This window comes from Paramisgurnus dabryanus, chromosome 6 (assembly GCF_030506205.2).
Source record: "Paramisgurnus dabryanus chromosome 6, PD_genome_1.1, whole genome shotgun sequence".
NCBI lineage: Eukaryota > Metazoa > Chordata > Actinopteri > Cypriniformes > Cobitidae > Paramisgurnus > Paramisgurnus dabryanus.
Genome location: NC_133342.1, coordinates 36,521,222 through 36,545,721, shown reverse-complemented (window position 1 = coordinate 36,545,721; position 24,500 = coordinate 36,521,222). Strand labels below are relative to the sequence as shown.

The window sequence follows — 24,500 nt, the reverse complement described above, 5'->3', positions numbered from 1 at the left end:
ACTGAACAGTTAACTACTGTAACAATAATACTTCAAAATAAATGTAAAACATTCTGAATTTATTTTGTAGGTAGGCAATTTATCATTCTTATGGTCTTTTAAATGTGCAGTGTCTGTCACATAATGTGTGGTCCATAAATCAAAAGATATACAACAATAAGACTAGGCTAGTTACAGACTGAAGTTATAAGTGCTGTTAATCTAAAATAGCCTAGCTTTATTATGTACGCAACAGTAAAAACTGCATATATATATATATATATATATATATATATATATATATATATATATATATATATATATATATATATATATATATATATATATATATATATATATATAAATATCCATATTTATATTGACTGGTTGTAGTGCATTACATGTCTATGTCATTGCATGCATTGTATGTCAATAATTCAAATAACACAAGTAAACAACAAACTGCATACAGTCCATGCTCGTTCAACAGCAAGCTGGACACAGAACCTACAGTAAACAGTACAAACAAGAAGGCTCCTTCGTTTCAAACATAAAATATGAAGCTGTGCTTTATGCTGAACATCCACGATAAAGTGCACAAATCATGTTAAAGGAATGGTTCACACAAAAAAAATAAGAAATTCTGTCATCAACTTAAAAACAAAATTGCTCGTTGTTTGTTCTTCCATGCAATTACAATGAATGGCATCTAAAGCAAAGCAAAGACATGTTGTCCACATGTCTTCATTGAAGAGACCTGACTCTTGTTTCCTTTATGAATCTGATATCTTATAACTTTTCATGTATGTGCAAAAAGTTATCGCTAAAGCATGGCTTTAGAAAACTATATGGCTGTACAGCACGCAGTCTCATACGAATGAATAACTGCATGAAGAGGTCAGTACAGTCTCCTGAAAACCTATCTTTGTGTTTCATGATGTTTGAAACAACAAAATACAAGTCAATGATAAAGTAAATCGGAGCCAAGGTAAACAGTATTGGTGCAAACCTTTAAATTACAAGTAGGAGTGTTTTTGTTTGTTTGATTGATTTATAAAAATCCTGAAGAAATAAAATCCTAATGTTCACATTTTTCATGCTCTTGAGTAGTAGTATTATTGAGCATAAAAAAACGTTATTGCTCAAAATGTCAGCTACAACCAGCACAAAAGCAGCAAATGCTGGAAGGTTCTTCATCCATCATATATTTGCCTGAGTCAGGTGGATCTTTACACTCAGATATGAAAGCTTGCAGCTCTGAAAGTGCTACTCCATCCCTCTGATAATGCTGTAAGGATAGAAAACGCAGAGAAATGTGATTGCTAAAGCAAATATGGGTCAACTGTGATGTTTGCTAAGGCCATTAGCACCAACATTATACAATTAAAATGAAATTTTCACCCGTTACTGCTTTCACCACTTGCTGTGTTGCTATCTAGTAAATATTAAGCCATTTTAACACACATACATGTGTAGAGGGCTTAGATGAACACACCTTAATAGTCTCATATGTGTCTGTGATGAGGGCGATGAAGAGGCTCAGCACCATGTAAGTGAAGAGTGGGATGAAGGTGTAGACATATATTCCACTGAACACCCACACTAGGTAGTTCTTGTCACGGAGTTTAGTGAAGGTGGCGTAAATCTCATCCCCGTTTATCATAGAGAACAAGCAGTCGGCTGCCATATTAAATGTCCGAAACTGAGGAAATATAAACAATAGCATGTAATGGTATTGGTAGTATTCTTTTTTTTTATTTCCCTGTTTAACTTTTCCATTGTCTCCACTTTAACATTTTATTTTGTTGCTTCATAATATACTAACAGTTTGTATAATGAAAGACTATAAATAGATTGCCTAAAAAGGATGCAGTTTTAAAAGACTAAATGACATTATAATGCAATATTAAAATAACCACACAAGGTCAAGAGTTATCAGCGGTAAACTTGGTACTCTGAAACACTCATTTTGTTATATTCTAAACATGAATTTCTTCCCTGAATGCTGATTTAAATCTCTCACGTTTTCATGATGTGGCCCAAGTACGATCCATCCGCAGAAGCAGTAGCTGAGATAGATCATAACAGCACAGAAAGAGAATCGGATAACGTTGGGAAGAGCGGCCCGCAGGGTTAGGATGAGGATCTGGAAACACAAAACACTGGGCCGATCTTAACAAGAAAACCACCGGTTATGTGAATTATACCACACAAGCTTTACTAGACCTGAGGGAGAGTAGGTAATAAATATGATATGAGATATGTTTGTATAAATAGTGGCCCTAAACAGTTTCTGTACACTTGAAGCCACATTTGAATGAATGAAAGTCATACTGTATAAAAGTACACAATATCATCACACAATGTCACAAGCTTTACAGAAAGATAGCACAGGCATATTTTTCAAGCTAAACATTTCCATTGGGTTTAATATAAACAGATATACTGTACAAAAAACTCGCCCGTTGGAAAAAAATGCAAAACAGAAAAGTAAAGCTCTAGCAATTTTTTTTTTCAGATGTCACTGGTGAACTACAGGAATGGCATGACATTAGACATTTTTTCAGTTAAGTATGACTTAAGTATCCTGATACTGTTACTAAAAGTAATAATCTTACGTAATATTTCTGAAAGAAACTCAGGTAGCGCATGACTCCGATCCAGACCATCATTGTTGCAGTGCCCAGTAAAATACTGCACTCGTCATAGCTTGTCAGTTCCTAAAAAGAGCCAAAAATTAATATAAACCACACATATTGTAAACATACAGTATGTCCTGCATGACTTATTTGAAAACCACATTTAAGGGCACCTTTCTCACCTTGCTCTGAATGCATATTTTGAGAATTGAACCGGCAATGGTCAGTGTGTCACTGATAATGATGAGAATGTACCAGCCATTAATAAACTCCATTCTCTCAGACCAGGACACTTTTTTACTGTGTTGACTGGACACATATGTGGAATATTCCTGATGGAAACAAATATGTATGTGTTAATGATTTTACACCTATTCATTTTAACAAATTTGATCTATATCTCAAAACCTAGCATGTTGCCAACACAGACAGCATCATGCCACTGAAGCATGTTTCAAATGACTCAAATCTGTAAATTATTAAATGTGGTGTGTGTAAATTTTAGCGGCATCTAGTGGTGAGACAGGGAACTGCAACCAACAGCTCCCCCTTTAAAGGGGCCATGGCACAAGACTTTTTTAAGATGTCAAATAAATCTTTGGTGTCCCCATAGCACATGTGTGAAGTTTCAGCTCAAAATACCAAATAGATAATTTATTATAACATGTTAAAATTGACAGTTTGTTGGTGTGTGCAAAAATGTGCCGTTTTGGGTGTGTCCTTTTAAATGCAAATGAGCTGATGAAGTGCAAACACTGATCACAATGATGATGGTTTGTTGCAATTGAAACTCAATTGTGCTGTAAATTATTATTATTATTTTTTTTCTCTACACGAAATGGCAGAGCTGTGATTGGATAGTGCAGATTAAGGGGGCAGTATTATTCTAAGAAGAGCTCCTTATGACATCATAAAGAGGGCCAAATTTCAACGACCTATTTTTGTATGTACTTGTAGAGAATGGTTCACCAAAACTAAGTTAATGGGTTGATCATTTTCACATTTTCTAGGTTGATAGAAGCACTGGGGACCCAATTATAGCACTTAAACATGGAAAAAGTCTCATTTTCATGCCATGGCCCCTTTAAAGATGCATTGTGACTTTTATAAGGATCTCTTGATGGAAATGCAATGTATAACTATATAACTATATTATCAGTGGTGCATGAAGACCTTACATAATGAACTGCATTGTTCCTTGAAATGAGCCGTTTATATCTACATACACCGCGGGTCTCCTTACATGCCATCATGTTTCTACAGTAGCCCTTATAAGACAAACGGCTCTATAGATTGCGTTTCGTCCATACGTTGTAAGACGGCAACATGTTTGTACTGTTGCGGCTACCATATGCATTTTAAAATTAAGGGGTGAGCTGTTGCAATTCACAATCTCACCACTAGATGCCAATAAAATTTACATTTTTGGTTTGTATGGTAAAGAACCTTCATCACTTAAAGGCTCTCTAAGCGAATCTGCGAGACGTTAGTTATTGTTGACGTTTGAACTGTTTTCAAACAGACGGAGCGTAGCTAACTCCTCCCCCTCCCCCTCCCTTCCGTGCTTTCATGAACGCGCCCAACCCCCACCCCCCAAATCCTTTTTGTTGTTTATTGGCTGGAATACTTTGTTTTGTTTTGTGATGCTAGGTTTGGCCACTATGTTGATATTGCCGTTTGTGAAGCCTGGGCTGTCTACAGAGATCGCGTTTTTTTACAGTTTGATCAGCGGACAGGCAGCAAGCAGATAATGAGGAGATGTTTCCGGTATGTAACAAAAAATGTTTTATGGTCTAAAACGCGTCAATTCGCTTAGAGAACCTTTAAAGGGGACAGAGAATGAAAAACCATTTTTACCCTGTCTTTGTTGAATAATGGTAGTCTACCCACATTCACAAACATACAAAAAGTGCTAAACATGCTAAACATCTCAGTTTCATAGAAATTCCTCTTTTAGAAATGTCAGACAGAAAACAGCCCAATCTGAAAAACTGATGCTTATGACATCACAGGCATCTAACTGCCTCTCTACTTTAAAATAATTTGCTACATTTTTTGAGTGGCAGCAAAGTCAGCCAATCAGTAATGAGATTGCAAGTTAAGCCAGTAGGGGGAGCCAAGTAGGTGCAAAACCACTTGTTTAAAATCTCCCACCCTAATAGAGCTATCTGAGAGAGGTTTTTAGGAAGCTTCTAAGGCATTACAGACCCAAACAAAAAATGTTTTGTCTACATGTCACATCACAGAACAAGGATAAATACTCCGTTCAATCATTCTATGTCACCTTTAAAGAACCTTAAGTGTGCCTATTATTATCTCATTATTAATTGTTTTAGTAAAAAAAATAAGAATTAGTGTTTTTTCATCAGTTTTAGGGAAGGTGGTCTGGCCTATCAAGGGTTAATATTCAGGATACTCACAAACTGTAAGAAAATACCCGCGCAGACAGAGCGCATGCAGAGAATGAGTGAGAACAAACAGGCACAGGCGACCACACAGTCAAACACAATTATCAGCAGGAAGTGACTGTATGCTGAAAAAAAGAGAAATTTATACTTTAATGATCTCTTCATTCACTTCATATCTGTGAGCTGCTATAATAACATTTAATTAAGAAATTGTTAATCATTGCCTAAAAAATTATGTAACCAGTCATATGAACATTTTTAAAGGGGAATGTATCCCCCCTACTGGATTATGTGCGTGCGTGACTGTGGACTTGTACAGCTATCTTTATGAGAACCACATTTTTGTAATATAAGACCATCGAAGTGAGGACAAGGAGAGTGGACATTTTTAGCGGTCCTCACTTTCGGGCACCCATTTAAAGGGCTGTTTGGGGACTTTGGATTAGGGTTAAAATAGGGTTATGGTTGGGGTTAGGGTAAGGCACATAAATTGTGATAGTTGGGATCAGAGTAAGGGGGTATCGTTAGGGGATTGCATTACATCTATGAGTGTCCTCACAGAAGATAGCTGTACAAACATTGTGTGTCATAGGCGAAGCTTTGGTGATAATCAAAAAGTAGCGCTCGGTAAAATCGCTTTTATCCAGGCGTCCAATCACTATGGACGAGAGGCGGGACAAACCAATCAGAACACCCTTCCTCTACTACCGAAAAAAACATAAAAGTTAATATATTGTGTCGAATAATATATAAAACACCATGTTCTACCACAATATGAATACGCATTGATTAAACAAATTATCTGCAAATTCTGATACTTAAAAATAGCAACCAACGCACATAAGCATTTCTAAAGCGTGCTCAAGCGGTCATTTTTAGAACAGTGCGTGGCGTGTTCAACCTTCGGTGGAGTCTATTTATCCTCAAAAGATTGTATAAATTAAAGGGGACAGAGAATGAAAAACCATTTTTACCTTGTCTTTGTTGAATAATGGTAGTCTACCCGCATTCACAAACATACAAAAAGTTCTAGACATGCTAAACATCTCAGTCTCATAGAAATTCCTCTTTTAGATAGAAAACGGCCCAATCTGAAAAACTGATGCTTATGACATCACAGGCATCTAACTGCCCCTCAATTTAAAAAAAATTGGCAGCAATGTCAGCCAATCAGTAATGAGATTGCAAGTTAAGCCAGTAGGGGGAGCCAAATAGGTGCAAAACCACTTGTTTAAAATCCTCCACCCTAATAGAGCTATCTGAGAGAGGTTTTTAGGAAGCTTCTAAGGCATTACAGACCCAAACAAACATTTTTTTGTCTACATGTCACATCACAGAACAAGGATAAATACCCCGTTCAATCATTCTATGACACCTTTAATGATCTAATGTACTGTTCACTGCATATGAATTTTCAGTTTCGTTTTTACTTTTATTTTGAATTAGGCATTGAATTGTGTTGTATTTAAGAAGTGAAGAAAATGTTCTAAAATGAAGTAACCTTTAACTTTAATATAATTGTTGTTTATAAACGGTTATGATTTAGGATGCTTCAATATTTGATTACTGTTTATAATAAAAACGGGAGTTTCTGAATACAGTAAGAGTACTTTCACTGATTAGAGTATAAATAAACCTAAAAATAATTGTCCTCATTCTTTACTTTAAACTGTGTGTTAGAGTGAACTCTTTCCCCGCCAGCATTTTTGAAAAGAGTTCACAATCAGCGGCAGCATTTTTATTTGTGTGTGAGTGTTTTATTAGGTGGGTAAGAGCGCCATTTAGTGGATAATAGCGGAAATGGATTGCTCTAAAATTGGCAGAGATGCGTTTTCTGTTAAAGGGGCCATGTCATAAGACTTTTTAAGATTCAAAATAAATCTGTGGTGTCCCCAGAGTACATATGTAAAGTTTTACCTCAAAGTACCATTTAGATAATTTATTATGGCATGTTAAAATTGCCACTTTGTAGGAGCGAGCAAAAATTTGGCATTTTTGGGTGTGACCTTTAAAATGCAAATGAGCTGATCAATTTTTTTACATGCTGGCAGAGAATGGTTTACCAAAACTAAGTTACTGGGATGATCTTTTTCACATTTTCCAGGTTGACAGAAGCACTGGGGACCCAATTATAGCACTTAAACATGGAAAAAGTCAGATTTTTATAATATGTCACCTTTAATTGACAAATAACTCGTCAATGGCGGGGAAAGGGTTAAAAAATCCATTATTATATTTTTATCTAACATTCAGGCTATGTTATTTTTATGTAATCAGTGAAAATAGAGCGGTCTGCCCCCCCCCCCAGATTCAAATGTCAAGCTAAGCCAATGGACTTTATTCAATATAACCTGAAAGCCAATTTACAAATAAAATATACATCACATAACATTGGTTAGGTTTTTAACGATTTAACAAATCATTAAAAAAACATTACTTTGTTAATAAAAGTATTTTCTGATTGTCAGTCTTTGAAAAGTAAAGTAAGTTTTTTTTAAATCACTTGTTAATTAATGCCATTTTTTTTTTTTTTTTTTCTTTACTCTACAACAGTGTTTCGCAATCCTGGTCCTCGAGTACCCCCTTCCAGAAAGTTTTAAACGTCTCCTCATTTAAAACACTTGATTCAACTAATCAGTCTCCTTCCAGAATGGTTAACATGTCTCCCTAACAAGCTGTTGAGTAAAATCAGGTGTGTTAGATAAGGAGACATCTATAACTTTCTGGAAGGGGGTACTCGAGGATGAGGATTGGGAAACACTGCTCTACAATGTACATTATTATACATTTGGCAGACACTTTAAGTGCATTCAAGCTTTTTTACAACAATATGCATCTGTGATTTGAACTCTCAGTCTTTGCACTGCTGGCGTAATGCTCTACCAAATTGAGCTACAGGACCACCAAGGGTAATTTAAGGACAACAGACATACATAAGGACTTTTTTGGGGCCATGTTCTAATTTGTGCCCTGGACCACAAAACCAGTCAATTTGGCATTAAAAAATAAATAATTATGACTTGGCTATTGCTACAAATACCCGTGCTACTTATGAATGGTTAAGCGGTGCAGCTCAAAATAGTTATATTACAGTCGTGTATTTAATGACAACCGCTGGGAATTTTGTCTGTATCATAAATGAACTTACTTGAGCCAGAAACATTCCAGTCTTTACAAACTTTGATCTGCACATCAGTGTTGAGAGTTATCGGGATTTGCCCACTATGTGCGTGATTGTCAAACATGATCTGGAATTGAACACAACAGTTAATTCACTTCACTTTTTCCAGGACATTTCAGGTACAAGTCATTGTCAGGTTACTGTAATGAGAAACAAAGTTCAACAAGGTGGTTAACAAGAGGGAAATGTGTAGTTTTTATCTGACAAAAGAAAACCTCTATTTGCCAATCATGGAAATTGTGTGGTTATGTCAAGCGATATGACATAAATGAGTGTAAAGCAGAAGTAGCTGTGTATGGATGTGAAGTAAGTAGAACAATTTTATGGCCAACACCTACATTTAATAATGAGTTTATGTGTAATGCTACATTGAAATACAATGTGGCAGCCCTTACATTAATGTCAAAGTCATAGCAGTCGGGTAATTCAAGTTGACGGACTGTCTGAAGGTTGATAGCCTTTATTTTGAGAATGATGTTCACCGCTAATAGTCTGGAAAGATATCACATTATTAGGAAACAAATGATGTCATCAAATAAAAAATATATGACATTAAACTGAGGATGAGTGTAAATAAGAACACAAGAATACACACCGTTGAAAGTCTAAAGTAAGATTCATGTCACTTGCCAAACCATCGTTCTCATAGGGTGATATGGGGTAAACATAAATACACTCTGCAAAATAATAAATTAATTATATAAATAAATGATTACTAAGACAACAAACAAAAGGAAACAAAGAAAATGAAACAAAGAAATGCCAAAACCACAGACTAAAACGACTCACATACAATATTATTGTAACAATTCAAATGAAGAATATTTTTGTAATTCAAAATGCACAGTATATAATATTACAGAATTGTGTGAATCATGTAAAATTTCACTGATATGAAATAGTTATATTATAACAAAGTGCATTGTACCTGTGTCTACATGAGGATCAATATCAAATGTTTCATTGGAAGGTGAAATATCAGCATGTCGATAAAGCTTCTGACAGACAGACAGTGGCGTAACAATGCCATCGATCTTCTCCAACGCATGATTGCCAACAGTCAGGTTTCGAAGGTTGAGATACTTTTGAGAAAAACCAGATGAGATTATTTAACCAAATAAAGTCATGCCACCCCTACTGATTGAATATGAAATCACAATATATGCCATTATACCCAACAAACTTATAACTATCTGCTTTACCCTTGTGATAATGTACTGGATATGATCATGGACCTCATGTTTAGTGTATACAGCATAGTCTTGATCACTGTTCTGGTAATTTTTTAGAAAGAGATGTTTAAAGGCGATGAGATTCTCCTCTTTGAAGGTGACCATCATCTCATTGCTCAATCCAAAAGAGACTAACTGAGGAACAAAGACAAAACACAATCGAATAGGATCGACATTAACAAAAGTTTTGCTTTACAGAATCACTTTATAGATGTATGTGAACTGGTTACATAGTTTCTTCAAATCAGTGTATTGGTTTTTGGATTATAAATAACTATAAACATTTTGTGGCTCTTAAAAAGTGATAATTCACAAAGTAGAAAATTTGTATGAAACCCCGTTTCGTACCTGAACAGTAATAATGACAATCTTAAGAATTTGCAGCATCAGCTTCCATGGCTTTCGACCTCTGGCTCTGTACTTCTGACAGGGACTCATGAAGAAATATTTGAGCTTTCTCCTGAGGTTCTCCACAAACACAGGGTCCGCACCTGTTTTAGGTGTCCTATGGTTTGTCACTTCGCTCTTTGAGCCGTTACACACAAGCGGCTTCTCATCAGACATCTGTGCCGGCTCACTGTCAGCTCACTAAACATCAGACTGACTCGGCACTTAACACAGACCGGGATTACTGTGATTGAGGAACTGAAGCTGTTGTCTTGCAGTTTTTTAAACTAGTAGAACGAGACCTCGTCTATGGGTTGAGTTATCTACGCGTGCTTATAAAGATTATATCAGATACAGTGACTGTATTTTTTTAAATCACCCCGTGCCGTACATCAGATTATGTGCGGGGTGAATAGTTGAATCATTCCTCACATTTCCTGAGCAGGTTGTGTTGCATTCAATGCATTTATCTGTCACTCTTTTGTAAGCGCTTATACATAACACTAAAGTGTTGCAATATTACATTTACATTACATTTGCATTGATTTTTATCCAGAAGAAACTTATTTTATTAGTTTTTGTGATCTATGGGAATTGAACCCATTGCTAAACTTCATTTAAATATTAACACTTAAAATGACCTTTTAGTTTAATTAATATTAATTGAACCCTATAGACGGTTTCATCGGACGCACGTGATACAGTCTGGATCCAAACTTTACATCTGGTTTCGTTTTTTTAATGGTCTGACTAGTTGCTACCCAGGGAACGTTCTTATAACTTTGGCTAACGTTCTGTAAAGGTTCTCCCAAAGTTATCCAAAAACGTTCTTGCAATAACATTAGTAGAACGTTTCCCTAACGTTTTCTGCAATTAATAAACGTCCTTAAAACGTTAGCGTTAGAAAAGTTTTTATTGTATTGTTAGTGGAACATTCTGCACACCCTAGCATTAAAAACATTACCATTGTGTATGTAATGTAATGTTCTTAAAACGGTAACATTGAAAACGTTACCATTGTGTATGTAATGTAACATTCTTAAAACGGTAGCATTGCAAACGTTATATTTGCTTTGTTATCAGAACATTCTGCACACCCTAGCATTAAAAACGTTACATTGTGTATGTAATGTAACGTTCTTAAAACTGTAACATTGAAAAGGTTACCATTGTGTATGTAATGTAACATTCTTAAAAAGGTAGCATTGCAAACGTTATATTTGCTTTGTTATCAGAACATTCTGCACACCCTAGCATGGAAAACGTTACCATTGTGTATGTAATATAACGTTCTTAAAACGGTAACATTGAAAACGTTACCATTGTGTATATAATGTAACGTTCTTAAAAGGGTAGCATTGACAACGTTTTATTTGCATAGTTAGCAGAACGTTCTTCATACCCTAGCATTGAAAACGTTACTGTTGTGTATGTAATGTAAAGTTTTTAAAACTGTAGCATTGAAAACGTTACCATTGTGTATGCAATGTAACTTTCTTACAATGGTAGCATTAAAAACGTTATAATTGTATTGTAAGCATTACAACATTACCATTGTGTACACAGCAAAATCCCCAGAGTTAAATCAACTCTGCTGGTTGTACATATTGTCCCAATCTTACAGAGAGTTAAAAAGTAACTCTGAAGCAGAGTTAAAAGCTGCAATCTGTAACTTTATCCTCTCTATCACCATCTCTGTTTGAAACCTAAAACTGCATTTACATCTTACTTGTAGATTTTTTCCTTAACTTAGGTTTAGATGTTGGCTGTTTCATTTAAAGTCACCATTATTGTGATCAGTGGTTGTTTTAGTAGGACTTGACTCTTAGTTGCTAATTTTTCCAACTGCTATAACTATGTTTGTTTAAAACATGTTTTTATAGCAAAGAAAATGCAACAGCACAATTCCATAGTGGTGTTTAGTACATAAAGTTTAAACATCATCAGCATCTAGAAAACTTATGTGCAGGTGTAGTGTTTGCACACTTATGAGAAGTATCCTTTTCTATTATTTGTATGAGACTGTAGTATAAAATACAGCACCCTCACAGCAGTGTGTCCTTCTGAACGATTTTGAAACACCGATACTTAAAATTTGACCACTGTGTAATGTACACACACAAACATCAAGAATCAGACTATAAATCACAATGATGGTGAAAATAAAATGAAAAGCTTCATGCTGCAGTGCATGCTGGGTATCAACAAATTACAAATCTTATCCAAAACTCCCAGAATGCACTGTGGCAGGAATAAATAATGAACATTTTTACCATTTTCTTTGTCACCCTTGTTGAGATTCATACTCTGATTCTTGATGTTTGTGTGTCTACGTTGCACTATGGTTAATTTTTAAGTCCCTCAAAATTGTTCAGAATGACAAACTGCCATGAGAATGCTGGATTTATACTACAGTCGCACATAATTAATGGAAAATGATATTTTCCGACTTCTGATAAGTGTGTAAACACTACACCTGCACATATGTTTTGTAGATGCTGACAAATGTTTAGAATTTATGTACTAAAGACTACTCCAGAGCAGCAGTATTGTTTTTCTTTGCTATAACATAACATGTCTTAAACACATAAAATTATAGCAGTTGGAAAAAACTAACAACTAAGAGTCTAGTCCTACTAAAACAACCACTGAGTACAATAATGGTGAGTTTAAATGAAACAGCAAACATCTGAACCTAAGTTAAGATAATAACTCTACAAGTAAGATGTAAATGCAATTTTAGGTTTCAAACAGAGATGGTGATAGAGAGAATAAAATGATTGATTGCAGCTTCAGAGTTACTTTTAACTCTCTGTAAGATTGGGACAATATGTACAACCAGCAGAGTTGATTTAACTCTGGGGATTTTGCTGTGTAGTGGAATATTGTATCTTTTGGGGATTTAAATTGGGGTGAGCCGATCCGATATGCAGTATCGATATTAGTCCGATATTGGCAAAAAATGGCCAGATCGAATATTGTAGAAGGGAGTACCCCAGCTTACAATTTTACGTTATAAAAACGTTCCCGGAACGTCTTACGAAAGTTTGGAAAATATTTTTTTGAACGTTCTTACAACGTTAAAAGCGTCCAGTTTTTTAGACGTGGTATTAACGTTAATGTGTGGTTATAAGAAGGTTATTAAAAATGTTTTTAAAAAGGTTCAGTCTGTTGTTATATTAATGGTCTAATAACGTTTTTTATAACGTTATACAAACGTTCCATTCACCAATATATTTATGTTCTCAGAACGTTTTTCTAACGTTCGTAACAGGTTATAAAAACATTGTTTAAACGTTCTTACACAGTACAAACGTCCAGTTTTTTTAGACGTAGTATTAACGTTATTGTTTGGTTACAAGAACGTTTTTAAAAACGTTTCTAGAATGGTTCGGTTTGTTGTTATGTTAATGTTCTAAGAACGTGTTTCAAAACGTTATTAAAACATTCCAATCACCATGATATTACTGTTCTTAGGACGTTTTTAAAACTGTTCTTGAAATGTCCCATTTGCCATTATATTAATGTTCTAGGAACGTTTTTCTAACGTTTGTAACTGGTTACAAAAACATTCGGTTGAAACGTTCTAGGAACGTTAAAAACGTCCAGTTTTTTAGACGTAGTATTAACGTTATTGTTTGGTTACGAGAACGTTTTTAAAAACGTTTCTAAAATGGTTCGGTTTGTTGTTATATTAATGTTCTAAGAACATGTTTCAAAACGTTATTAAAACATTCCAATCACCGTGATATTACTGTTCTAAGGACGTTTTTAAAACCGTTCTTGAAACGTCCCATTTGCCATTATATTAATGTTCTAGGAACGTTTTTCTAACGTTTGTAACTGGTTACAAAAACATTCAGTTGAAACGTTCTAGGAACGTTAAAAACGTCCAGTTTTTTAGACGTAGTATTAACGTTATTGTTTGGTTACTAGAACGTTTTTTAAAACGTTTCTAGAATGGTTTGGTTTGTTGTTATATTAATGTTCTAAGAACGTGTTTCAAAACGTTATTAAAACATTCCATTCACCATGATATTAATGTTCTAAGGACGTTTTTAAAACCGTTCTTGAAACCTTCAATTTGTCATTATATTAACGTTTTAAGAACGTTTTTCTAACGTTTGTAACTGGTTAGGTTTAGGTATCAACTCAAGGTTATGGTATCGACATTGGTATCAGACATGAAACAGTTGTATCGGCCCAGCCCTAGATTTAAAGAAATTTAAGTAAATGTAAGGATGAGAAAAATAAAAATGCCTAGTGCTTTTTGGCATAAATCAAAATCTAAAATTTTGAGCTATAAAATGAATTGTTGGCTATTGCTACAAATTTACCTGTGGTACTAATGACTGGTTTTGTGATTCAGTCACATTTTATTTTAATCTAATTGATTATTTCAATGATCCAGTCTTGACTCAACTGTGGGGTGGGAAGGCTAATGAATAATCTTTTAGCTTTCCATTTTATAATTTCTATATTGGAATTTTAGAGACAAATATAATTGCAATAACATTTACATACAAAAACTTTGAGAATATTTAAGTGAAAGGAATGTTATTTTTTAAAATATATATAAAAACATTGTTTCTATGAGTGATGTAACGGATTTGCCAGGTTTTTCCCTCACCCACTTCACCAGATCAAAATCACCCAATTACTAATCACGATCACCTGGCACACCTTATCATCTCTGCACCATTTAAGACTCTCACACACAAACACACTGTCCAGTGCTAGCTATGTTTGTATGCTGCATGGACTAATCTGACTCTATCTACCAGAGGCTTCCAGCCATTGTCGTCATCTGTGTTGGATATTTGGATACTCTGGAATACACCTGTGACTGGGTGGTGTGTTTGTGCCTGCTCTTCACATGGACTTTCATTTTTTACCATTACAATTTACCACAACTTTTAATAAACTGTTTGATTTTACTCTCTGCCTCTGTTGTCTTCTGTCCCTGACAAGTGACTTGAATGTTCCTCTAAAAATGTTTTGAATAATGTTCTTATAACCAAAAAAACCTTCAGCAAAGTTTTTATAATTAAATGCAAACGTTAGAAAAACGTTTTAAGAACATTAATATAATGGTGAATAGAATGTTTTAAGAACGTTTTTAAAACGTCCTTAGAACCTTAATATCATGGTGAATGGAATGTTTTAATAACGTTTTTAAACTTGTTCCTAGAACATTAACATAACAACAAACCGAACCATTCTAGAAACGTTTTTTTAAAACGTTCTTGTAACCAAACAATAACGTTAATACTACATCTAAAAAACTGGACGTTTGTACTGTGTAAGAACGTTTAAACAATGTTTTTATAACCTGTAACGAACGTTAGGAAAACGTTTTGAGAACATGAATATAATGGTGAATGGAACGTTTCAATAATGTTTTTAAAAACGTTATTAGACCATTAATATAACAACGGACTGAACCTTTCTAAAAACGTTTTTAATAACGTTCTTATAACCACACATTAACGTTAATACCACGTCTAAAAAACTGGACGCTTTTAACGTTGTAAGAACGTTAAAAAAAAAACGTTTTCCAAACTTTCGGAAGACGTTCCGGGAACGTTTTTATAACGTAAAATTGCTAGCTGGGTAAACTGATCTCTTGAACAAATGCCTCCTCGAAAACAACAAATGTTTTGATTTCCTAGGTAATCTATGTGTTGTTGTTTTTTTTGCTTGTTATATAAATAAACTACAATTAAAGAACTTTGTTGTTATTTATTCTTTGCGGAGTTTACCGGAAGTTACGTGCGGACCGCGACAGCCGCTTGTTTATGTTGTTACTGCTGAAACGGTCTATAGAAAGACACTGTCAATAATTGTGTTTACACATCCCATTATGCAAACGTGACCCTGACATTCAAAAGACATTTCAATGTTTGAATGTAAACCAAAAGAAATGATTGAAATTTAGATCTGACACTTTATTTAAAACAAAAATAGTTTCATAACAATTTGCTTTTTTACAATCATGGGTAGCTGGTTGAATTTAATTTTAACACAAACACATTTAACGACCCCTTTTAGTAACATTGTGAAATATGTATAAAAGTATGCAAATAAATGTAAACTTATTTCTTAAAAGCTTAAACATATTTTAAGTTGACTCTCTGAAGTGCTTCCCCCTGTCAGTTACAGCATATTGTGCACATAGAAACCTATACATGCAGTTTATTTGGCTGTCAGACTGAGGTATGAAATTTCTGTAATGTTCTGTAAAGTTCCTCATTCACCAGCAATGTGTGTACAGATAATCATTCATGAATACAGTAACACATTGTAAGTCTGGTTGCAGAAGTGAATACAATTGTGGCACTGTTGTTATGATGAGTTTTATGACTTTTACATTATGTTGACATAACACTATATAAACACAGTGACAGTACATATTTGTTTACTAGGATTTCATTACTGAATGTAAATTTGATTATGAAAACAAAGCTGTCTAGCTTTGCTACTTTCTACTTGCCTTATGTTGAATGCTGCACATTTCCTAGAACATGCACGATCATATACTCGCTGCCATCATAAAGACGCTCCCTATAGATTTCCTTTTGATTTTTGCACATTTGTCTGCACAGACACAATGCTTCACATATTCAAACAATCAAAGGGATAGGTAACAAATTTTGTCATCATTTTCTCTCCCTTAAGTTGTAAATTTTGAACATATTTTGCAATCAAACCACTTAAGCATATCTGGGGCACCATTGGCTTCCACAGTAGGAACAAAACAATATAATAGAAGTCTGTACTTTCTATATTGCACTGACAATGTAAACATTTGTTGAGAGAGAAGAGAAACGGTTTGTATGTCTGCACATACAGTAAGGTGGCATTGACAAAAAAAAACTTCAATCTTGAATGGTGCCCCAGATCTGCTTGGTTACAAACATGCATCACAATATTTTCATTTGTGTTCAGCAGAACCAAGAAAATGTATGCAAATTGTAACAACTTGAGGGAGAGTAAATGATGACAGAATTTTCATTTTTGTGTGAATTGTCCCTTTAAATTTTGAAAGTAGTCAACAGTGTTTTAGATATTAGCAACATAAAAAGGTTGACCATACAAAAACACAAACATAGGACCACTTATAAATGTAATAATGGTGTCATGCACAAATAAAGTCAATTACAATGTATGTATGATGGGCGATCAGATGACTACGCAACAGTAAGCAATAAAAATAAATAAAAATAAATGACAATCTTTTTTAATGTTTAAACATTTAAACATGAAATCCAGTGACAACTACTAAGAAATGTGCTTGAGAACTGCCTTGTTTTCAATGTAATGAAGATTTTTGCCGCTTCTTGTCAGAGTCAGACAAGAACTGAAATAAACAAAATACAGGGGACATAAAAGGTGTTTACAACATTTGCATTATTATTACTGGTAAACGGTATACTGGTTAAAAAATCTTAACGTTGTTGCTGCAAATTGCTGTATGTGTGGATGAACCTTTAGACATACCTGTATGCATACTGTATGTGAAGACCTACATTTACAAAAATATCATATAATTGAGTCCTCAAATAAGAGAAAAAATAAATGTCCATATTTTTATTGCTACACTGTCAGAAAAAAAATGGTCCCTAGCTGGAACCCTTTATAAAAATACACATTTGCACCAAAAGAGTTCATATTAGTACCTTATTTATATGTGTACATATCTGTACCTTAATGGTATAGGACCATTTTTGAAGGGTACTGCCCCACGGAGAGCTTGGGACCCATTTTAAAATATTTTTTTACTAGGGTATAAATGTTATTTCAAAAACCCTTCAACTCAGGTTTGGTATAATACACAGCACATCATGATAACGGTGATGCTTTAAATGATGACATTTAAAATAACAAACTGTTGGTTTGGCAAATGTTCAGAATCTCACACTGAATTGAATGTAGGTGACTCGGGTTTAAAGTTACGCTACGGCACTTGTGGAGACAGAGAACGGGAGCGTAACGGCTGGAAATTCACATCGCTGCTACTTCCCGTACTCCCACAGACCCCGGTGTCTATATCTTGAACTTCAGCATCCGATTCTTCTGGAAGTGGTGGAGCTCCAGGGTCACCAGGTTTGGGCAGGCATGATGATGTGGTAGAGGAAACATTCATACTTCCAGTAGCTCCACAGCCCGACAAAGCTTCATTTCCTCGGCCGGATCCGTAGCGCAGATTTAGGGATCCCGTGGCAACAGAACAGGACGGACTTGCTTCCCCTTCAGGGTGGTAACACATAGTGGAGTATTTGTCATAGTCCATGTCCGTCTTGGAGAGGTCATTTGTGGCTGCTTTCGTGCCGGTATAGATGGAGCTGGCCGAAGATCCGGCTGCTGTAAGTGAAAATGAATAATAATTAAACAAAATCACATTACTCACATGAACCTATTTATTATGAATGTTTCCTCTAAATAAGAGCCATTAAGTAAATCTTACAAAGATGGAGGTGTCTAGATTGTATTAAAGACTATGGAGCCTATTTTATCATTTTTTTACATTTACATTTAAAACATTATGTTTCAAAAAGGAGGTGAGCTGTGATTGAGCTGCTGGTTGCAACTCACAGTCTCACCACTAGATGCCGCTAAAAATCTACACAGTGGACCCTGAACAATGGTGTAAAAAAATGACACAAATCATTTTTTGATAGGCTTTCTGAGATTCACCACACCAGTCCTCTCCTTCCACCAGTCACTAGCATCTACAGTATGAGAGCTTTATGAGATTTAGTTCAATAAAACAAATCTGTACCTTTGAGAGCTTCCAGACGTTCATTTTTCACACGCTGCACCTCGTCTGTAATCTTTGCGATGATGAAGTTGAGCGTCCGGCCCCATTTAATCGACTCAATAAGCATGTCTAAACCTCGTGGGTTTTCTGCGAGGATGTCCAGGAGCTTGCTGGTCCGTTTTCCTCTTGTGGTCCTGCAGCTGATCTCCTCTGTGTCCTCTCGGGTCAGGATTTTCTTCGAGCGCAAGTAATCGAAATGCCGCTCTGCAATGATCTTATCAACCAGGTATGGCCGCAATCTCTCTATGGCCTACAGTGAAAAGAAGTTTGCAAGGCAACCAAAAATATTGAATTATATGTCAATATATAGCGATTACGTTGTCTGACTAGTCTACATTTTCAACGACTTGATGAACATTGGGGATATGATTTGAAGAAGTTATGATGTGAAGGGATCTGAATTTATGCATGCATTAGGTTTGGTAAAACACTTCTGCATATGATACAGTTGTGTATCCTTACTCCTCTTAAAGCCTTGCACCTCACCCCCTCATAGTGCAATTAAAAAATTGAGATGTCCTACAAGATGGTGCAGGACGCAGGAAGATGCAGGAGCGAGGAAGCATTTGTTTGAAAGAAGCACTCAAGTTGTGTCCCAAATGACCAGTGTTGCCAGATTGGGCAGTTTTGAGTTTGACTGAGCAGGTAGGTTGAGTGGACAAAATAAAGGTTGATTTACGATTAGTTAGGCAATTTTCAAACATTTACATTTTATAAACTAGTTTACACACACACACACACACACACACACACTCGCACACACGCACTATAGCAAAACTGTAGTACAGTAAGTAATTGTGTTAGTTTAAATACTGAACTAATTAATGACATTTTTGGGCGTTTTAATGCATTGTGGAGGGTTTTGGACAGTTGTCAGGCTGAAAACCATCAGATCTGGCAACACTTCCGATAGGCCTATTTCACAATATGGCAGCTTTGACCAGAAGTAGGGAATGCATACTTCCTGTTGCACCACTACGATCGCCACCCAATATAATAATGGACTGAAAGCTGCTTGTTTTCTCCCAAACATGAATTTACTTGTCAAAAATAACAATGGCAGATATTGTCTGTTTAGGTGTTAGTTGGAAAGGATGTTACAAATGATTTTTTTTAGCATTTTTTACTATCATCTATACGTTAGACAGCTGGACATTTCAAATATAAGAACGAGACATATTACCTATTAATTCACGTCTGCTCCCGTTTGTTGTAACGACATGCCCAAAGTGTGCACATTTGGAGAAATATTTACACATTTTACTTCTTATTTCTTTAAACTGAATTGGTATTTATTTTCTTAAGTATGCAATCTGATGATCTTTACGTAGTGTGTGGCTTTGTTTTATTATTGGTTGCTTGCATGCATGCATTGCTTCTTCTTGCTTGCGTGTTGCGTTTAAATGCACGTATCATTTATCATCATTGGATTTAGCTCATTCAAAGAGAAAAGTCAACAGCAATTATTATGATTGCTAAGCACTTAACAGACATCGCCTGATGTCTTATTTATAGTAGACGTGAATTAATAGGTCTCGTTATTTTATTTGAAATGTCCAGCTGTCTAACATATTTCTTGAAAAAAAAAATTTTTTTTAAATAATTTGTAACATTATTCCATCCTTTCCAACTAACACCTAAACAGACAATATCTGCTATGGTCATTTTTGACAAGTAAATTCATGTTTGGGAGTAAACAAGCATCTTTCAGTCCATATTATATTGAGTGGCGATCGTAGTGGTGCAACAGGAAGTATACATTTCTTCTTCCGGTCAAAGCCGCCATATTGTGAAATAGGCATATGACATATTATACACTGTGCACTCAAAAAGCTATGCACTAAATCATTGCACGGTTTTGTCAAATTTGTATTTCATTTTTGGCAAGGAGTTGTAATAACTGGAGTAATGTACAGACAGCTAGATGATCACATTCACAACAACCACCCTGATAGGGTTGTCAGGAGCAGTGATATCTATCTGGGTTTTAAGACCCCCCTGATTTTATATGATCCTTACCCAGGGGCACCACTAGCAATTTTGGGCCCTATGAAAGAATATGAGGGACCCCTCTACCACACGCATGTTACTACCAATAAAAATGATCTTTAGAGGGGCCCAATAGTGCGTGTGCCCTTACATTTAGGCATTAAGCAGACGCTTTTGTCCAAAGCGACTTACAATTAGGAAACAACAAAATGGTTGTCATAGAGAGGCAATAGTACAAAAGTTATTACTATTTCTAAACAATAACTGTTGAGAAAAAAAAAAGAGTTAGGTTGGCCTGGCGCACTGAAACTCTTACAAGAACCCCTGAGTCTCGCACCTGACCATTAGGCTTAACACTACAAATCGATACCCACTGAGCATCATCAAAAACCGGTAGGGTAAGGTGAAGCCCTTATAATTGTCATACATTTCCCCCCTTAGTGACACTCTTGTCCTTACTAAAACTCACTCTGTAGAACAGTTGGTCCGTTTAAGCTAAACACGCATTGGAACGTGAATATTGACTTCATAATTCTTCTAAGTAAAGCAGAAGTAAAAGGAAGAATTAGGGAACTCATGAACGTGAAGTGGCAAGAAATGTGGGATGGAGAAACAAAAAGGGCAGACACCTTCACAATATTCAAAGACACACTGGTAAAGGAAGAATAGTAATAACAGGAAAGATTATACTATTATCACCTGACTCCAAATAGGACACTGTGGCTTAAATCAATCATTATATAGAATAGGGAAACATCAAACATGGTTATGTGAATTTTGTGATGAAGCTGAGACTGTCGAGGATGTAATAATGCAATGTAGGAAATATAATAGAGAAATTTAATGCTAATAATATATATATAATAGAGATGTTGGAATGCTATATCCCCATGCATTTGCTTATTTCTCAGTCCACCACAAAATTATAATTGACCACCAAAATATATGTTTGCACATCTGTCTCACATGACAGTTTCTGTACACGTAAAGAGTGACACGCTCGCTGAGCCTCATAAGTTGCATTCAAGCATACATGTGCGTTGCGAATGTGCCGCCACAAACTGCAAGTCTGGAAAACACTGGTATTGTGTTCCTGATTCTCAAACTGTGGATGTTTTTCACCACTAAAAGGGAGTTTGGGAACTTACAGCAAAGCACAGATGACAACAGGTTTACCCGAGACAGCGCAACTAGCACGAAGGTAAAGCTAATTTAATATTTTACATTATAGCGATGACGCTGGCAGTGACGATTCTCTCAAACCAATCAGTGATCTACAGTGTTTTCGTGTCACGTTTTCATATCAGTTTGGGTCGCTTGGAACCCTAACCTAGATGGTACTAAAAAAAGTATCGGGTACTGCGTACTGCACCCAGTGGAAAGCTCCCAAAAGAAAGCTGACCCAACCCAAACCGTGGGGTTCTATGCAATGGAAAAGCGTCATTACTCATCTCAAAAATACAAGATTGGATGGTAGAATATAATGATATATATTTATATTTTTAGTAATACTGTACTCCTTTCTTTATAATGCTCCACACTCCAGTCGAGTTGGTGGCGGTAATACACCATAAGTTGGCTTGTCAACCGCCATTAAACACAAGAAAAAGAAAAAGTGTGTCAGTTTAGAGCTGCGTCCGAAACCGTTCCCTCGTTCACTCATTCACTATTCCCTATATAGCAAATGACAATTAAGTCCACTTTATGGGGAAGAAGCGAACAAAAATGAGTTAGCGATTTCAGACACTGACGTAAATACCATGCGTCAAAGAGTTGTCGCGGAGATTCGTCATAAACCCTTACACTTGTGTAGCTTTATTGATTGTACTGTGAAATGGTAAAGTTTACTTTCTTACTGTTTGTCACATTTGTCATGTTTATTTTATTAGTTAATAATAAAGAGAACAAAACAACTGCTTGTCATATTTATTTACTGTTGTTTATTTATTGTTTAATAGAAATGTGTTTTATATTTTAAATAAAGTAAATCGCAATTATGTTTAATTTGCTTATTTTATAAAAGTAGAAAATAACTGACAACAGGAACTAAATAAAATTGTGTATAAACGTAAATCTTTGGTGTTTACTGTCAGTATCCTTCAGCTGATTCAAGTTATGTGTTCGTCTCCCGTTGTATCATGGGAAATAGTGAGTGAGCGAGTGTACATCGAATGTACCCTGAAAATCAGAGTGCATTGTGGGTAGAAAGTAGTGAACGAATGTAGGGAATGAAGTTGTTCACTCAGGTTTCGGACACCACTACAAAATGTCTGACACCCGATATAGTGCACTATATAGTGGATAGGGAGCGGTTTCAGACACAGCTTAGGGCTACTGTGGAAACATGAAGGCAACTTCCATGTAAGGGGACCCGCAGTGTATGGAGATAAAAACAGTTAATTCTTAGGTAATAAAACGATCTTTATACACCACTGATAATACAGTTATGTATTTTATATAGCATTTCTGTCAAGAGATCCTCCTAAAGTTACACAATGCACCTTTAATGCAGTACTATCTGACGTAACCAAAAACAATGGCAAACAGTTTTGTAAGTGATGCTTGCTGTGCGAACTACATCAAAGTCTCAAACAAAGTTCTTCCTTTGACTGACTAACCGAACCCCCCGGTAGGTCTTCCACTGTTCATCTGTTCAGGTAATCTCGCCCCACTCTCCCGTTTTTGAGGCTCCAACACTTTATTTTAGGACAGCTCTTTCAATACATCACTTACTTTAATCTATTTTATATCAGGTTGTTACGCTTATTCGCACTCATTCCGGTTATGATCAGCAAAACCAAGGGAAAACTGCCTCAGACTTTACCATTGCTTTTTGCTTAACGTTACACTTTGTTTTAATTACCTGCCAATCACCGACTCGCAGCATCCCTTATCTGCTTTGTTTTGTGCACTTTTATACACGTGATACTCACTTCTTTCTTTATATCAGCCATTTCATCTTCCGTCAGGTGAGTCCCGTCCATCATCTCTTTTGCTCTGTTCGTCGCCGCTTCCGGTGAGAAACTTGGTCCGGTTAAAATGTATTAATATAATTTCAACCCCAGAGACTTAAAAGTAGTAAATGTTTAGTCTATAAACCGTTTGACAGCAAAATGTTCAGGTTTGTTAGAAACTGTCATTTGGTTGTGTTAAAGTGAAGGGGAACTACCGGGGCTCTCCAACTTCCTTATTGAAAACATGCATACGTCATAATCCCCGCCCATTTCTAGTTATGTTTTTAGTTTTTTGCATTCTCATTTTTTCCGCTCTAAATTGTGATATTTCACGTGCCACATTTGATTCCTAACCAGTTTTCTGTAGGCCTGTATAGATCTGTATGTTGTTTACAGTGTTTAAGTATTATTGCATTTAATGGAATGTTAAAATATGTTACTATATGATATAATATATAATATGATAGACTAAAATAAATGTAAGAGCTGTCAAAACTTGTACTGACATATTTTAAAATACATCAGGGCCCTTCAGTGGTTTTTTTTTTCTCAAAATGCACACAAGTAATGTTTTCAGTAAGACATGTTTGTTAAAACTAGTTATATTTCCTAAAGTAAAACCTAGTCCTCGCTTAAGCTTATCCCTGTCTGGGAAACCATCCTTATAGATTTGCATTATTAATTTAGGTGCACTTTTCCCAGGAATATAATAAAAGATGGTGTACAATAAATAATTATATGTCACTGTTCATTCTTTGAAAATATATTGAAAGCATCAAAATTGAATAAACTTTTAGTCTTATTTCATGTTAACACAAATTACTGTAGAGTTTAACTAAATTAGTTTTCCAGGAGCTTTTTTTGAGGCTGACACTCGCAGGATCTGTGATGCCATCAACATGAATGAGAC

At 35.5% G+C, this 24,500-nt stretch overlaps 2 protein-coding genes across 2 annotated transcripts; both read right to left on the bottom strand.

Moving 5' to 3' along the window:
- Positions 1-324: 324 nt before the first annotated feature.
- Positions 325-10,017, bottom strand: mcoln3a (mucolipin TRP cation channel 3a). The gene is made up of 12 exons (XM_065277074.1): positions 9,788-10,017; positions 9,410-9,574; positions 9,136-9,289; positions 8,803-8,884; positions 8,603-8,699; positions 8,175-8,274; positions 5,039-5,151; positions 2,801-2,950; positions 2,598-2,699; positions 2,003-2,125; positions 1,475-1,681; positions 325-1,267 (listed from the first exon to the last, which is right to left on the bottom strand). The coding sequence occupies exons 1-12, from the start codon at positions 10,001-10,003 to the stop codon at positions 1,130-1,132; spliced, it is 1,647 nt and encodes a 548-aa protein (XP_065133146.1). The 5' UTR covers positions 10,004-10,017; the 3' UTR covers positions 325-1,129.
- Positions 10,018-15,753: 5,736 nt separating this feature from the next.
- Positions 15,754-23,910, bottom strand: bcl10 (BCL10 immune signaling adaptor). The gene is made up of 3 exons (XM_065277177.2): positions 23,570-23,910; positions 18,609-18,897; positions 15,754-18,190 (listed from the first exon to the last, which is right to left on the bottom strand). Exons 1-3 carry the CDS (start codon positions 23,621-23,623, stop codon positions 17,784-17,786), a joined length of 750 nt encoding a protein of 249 aa, XP_065133249.1. The 5' UTR covers positions 23,624-23,910; the 3' UTR covers positions 15,754-17,783.
- Between the last annotated feature and the right edge of the window lie 590 nt (positions 23,911-24,500).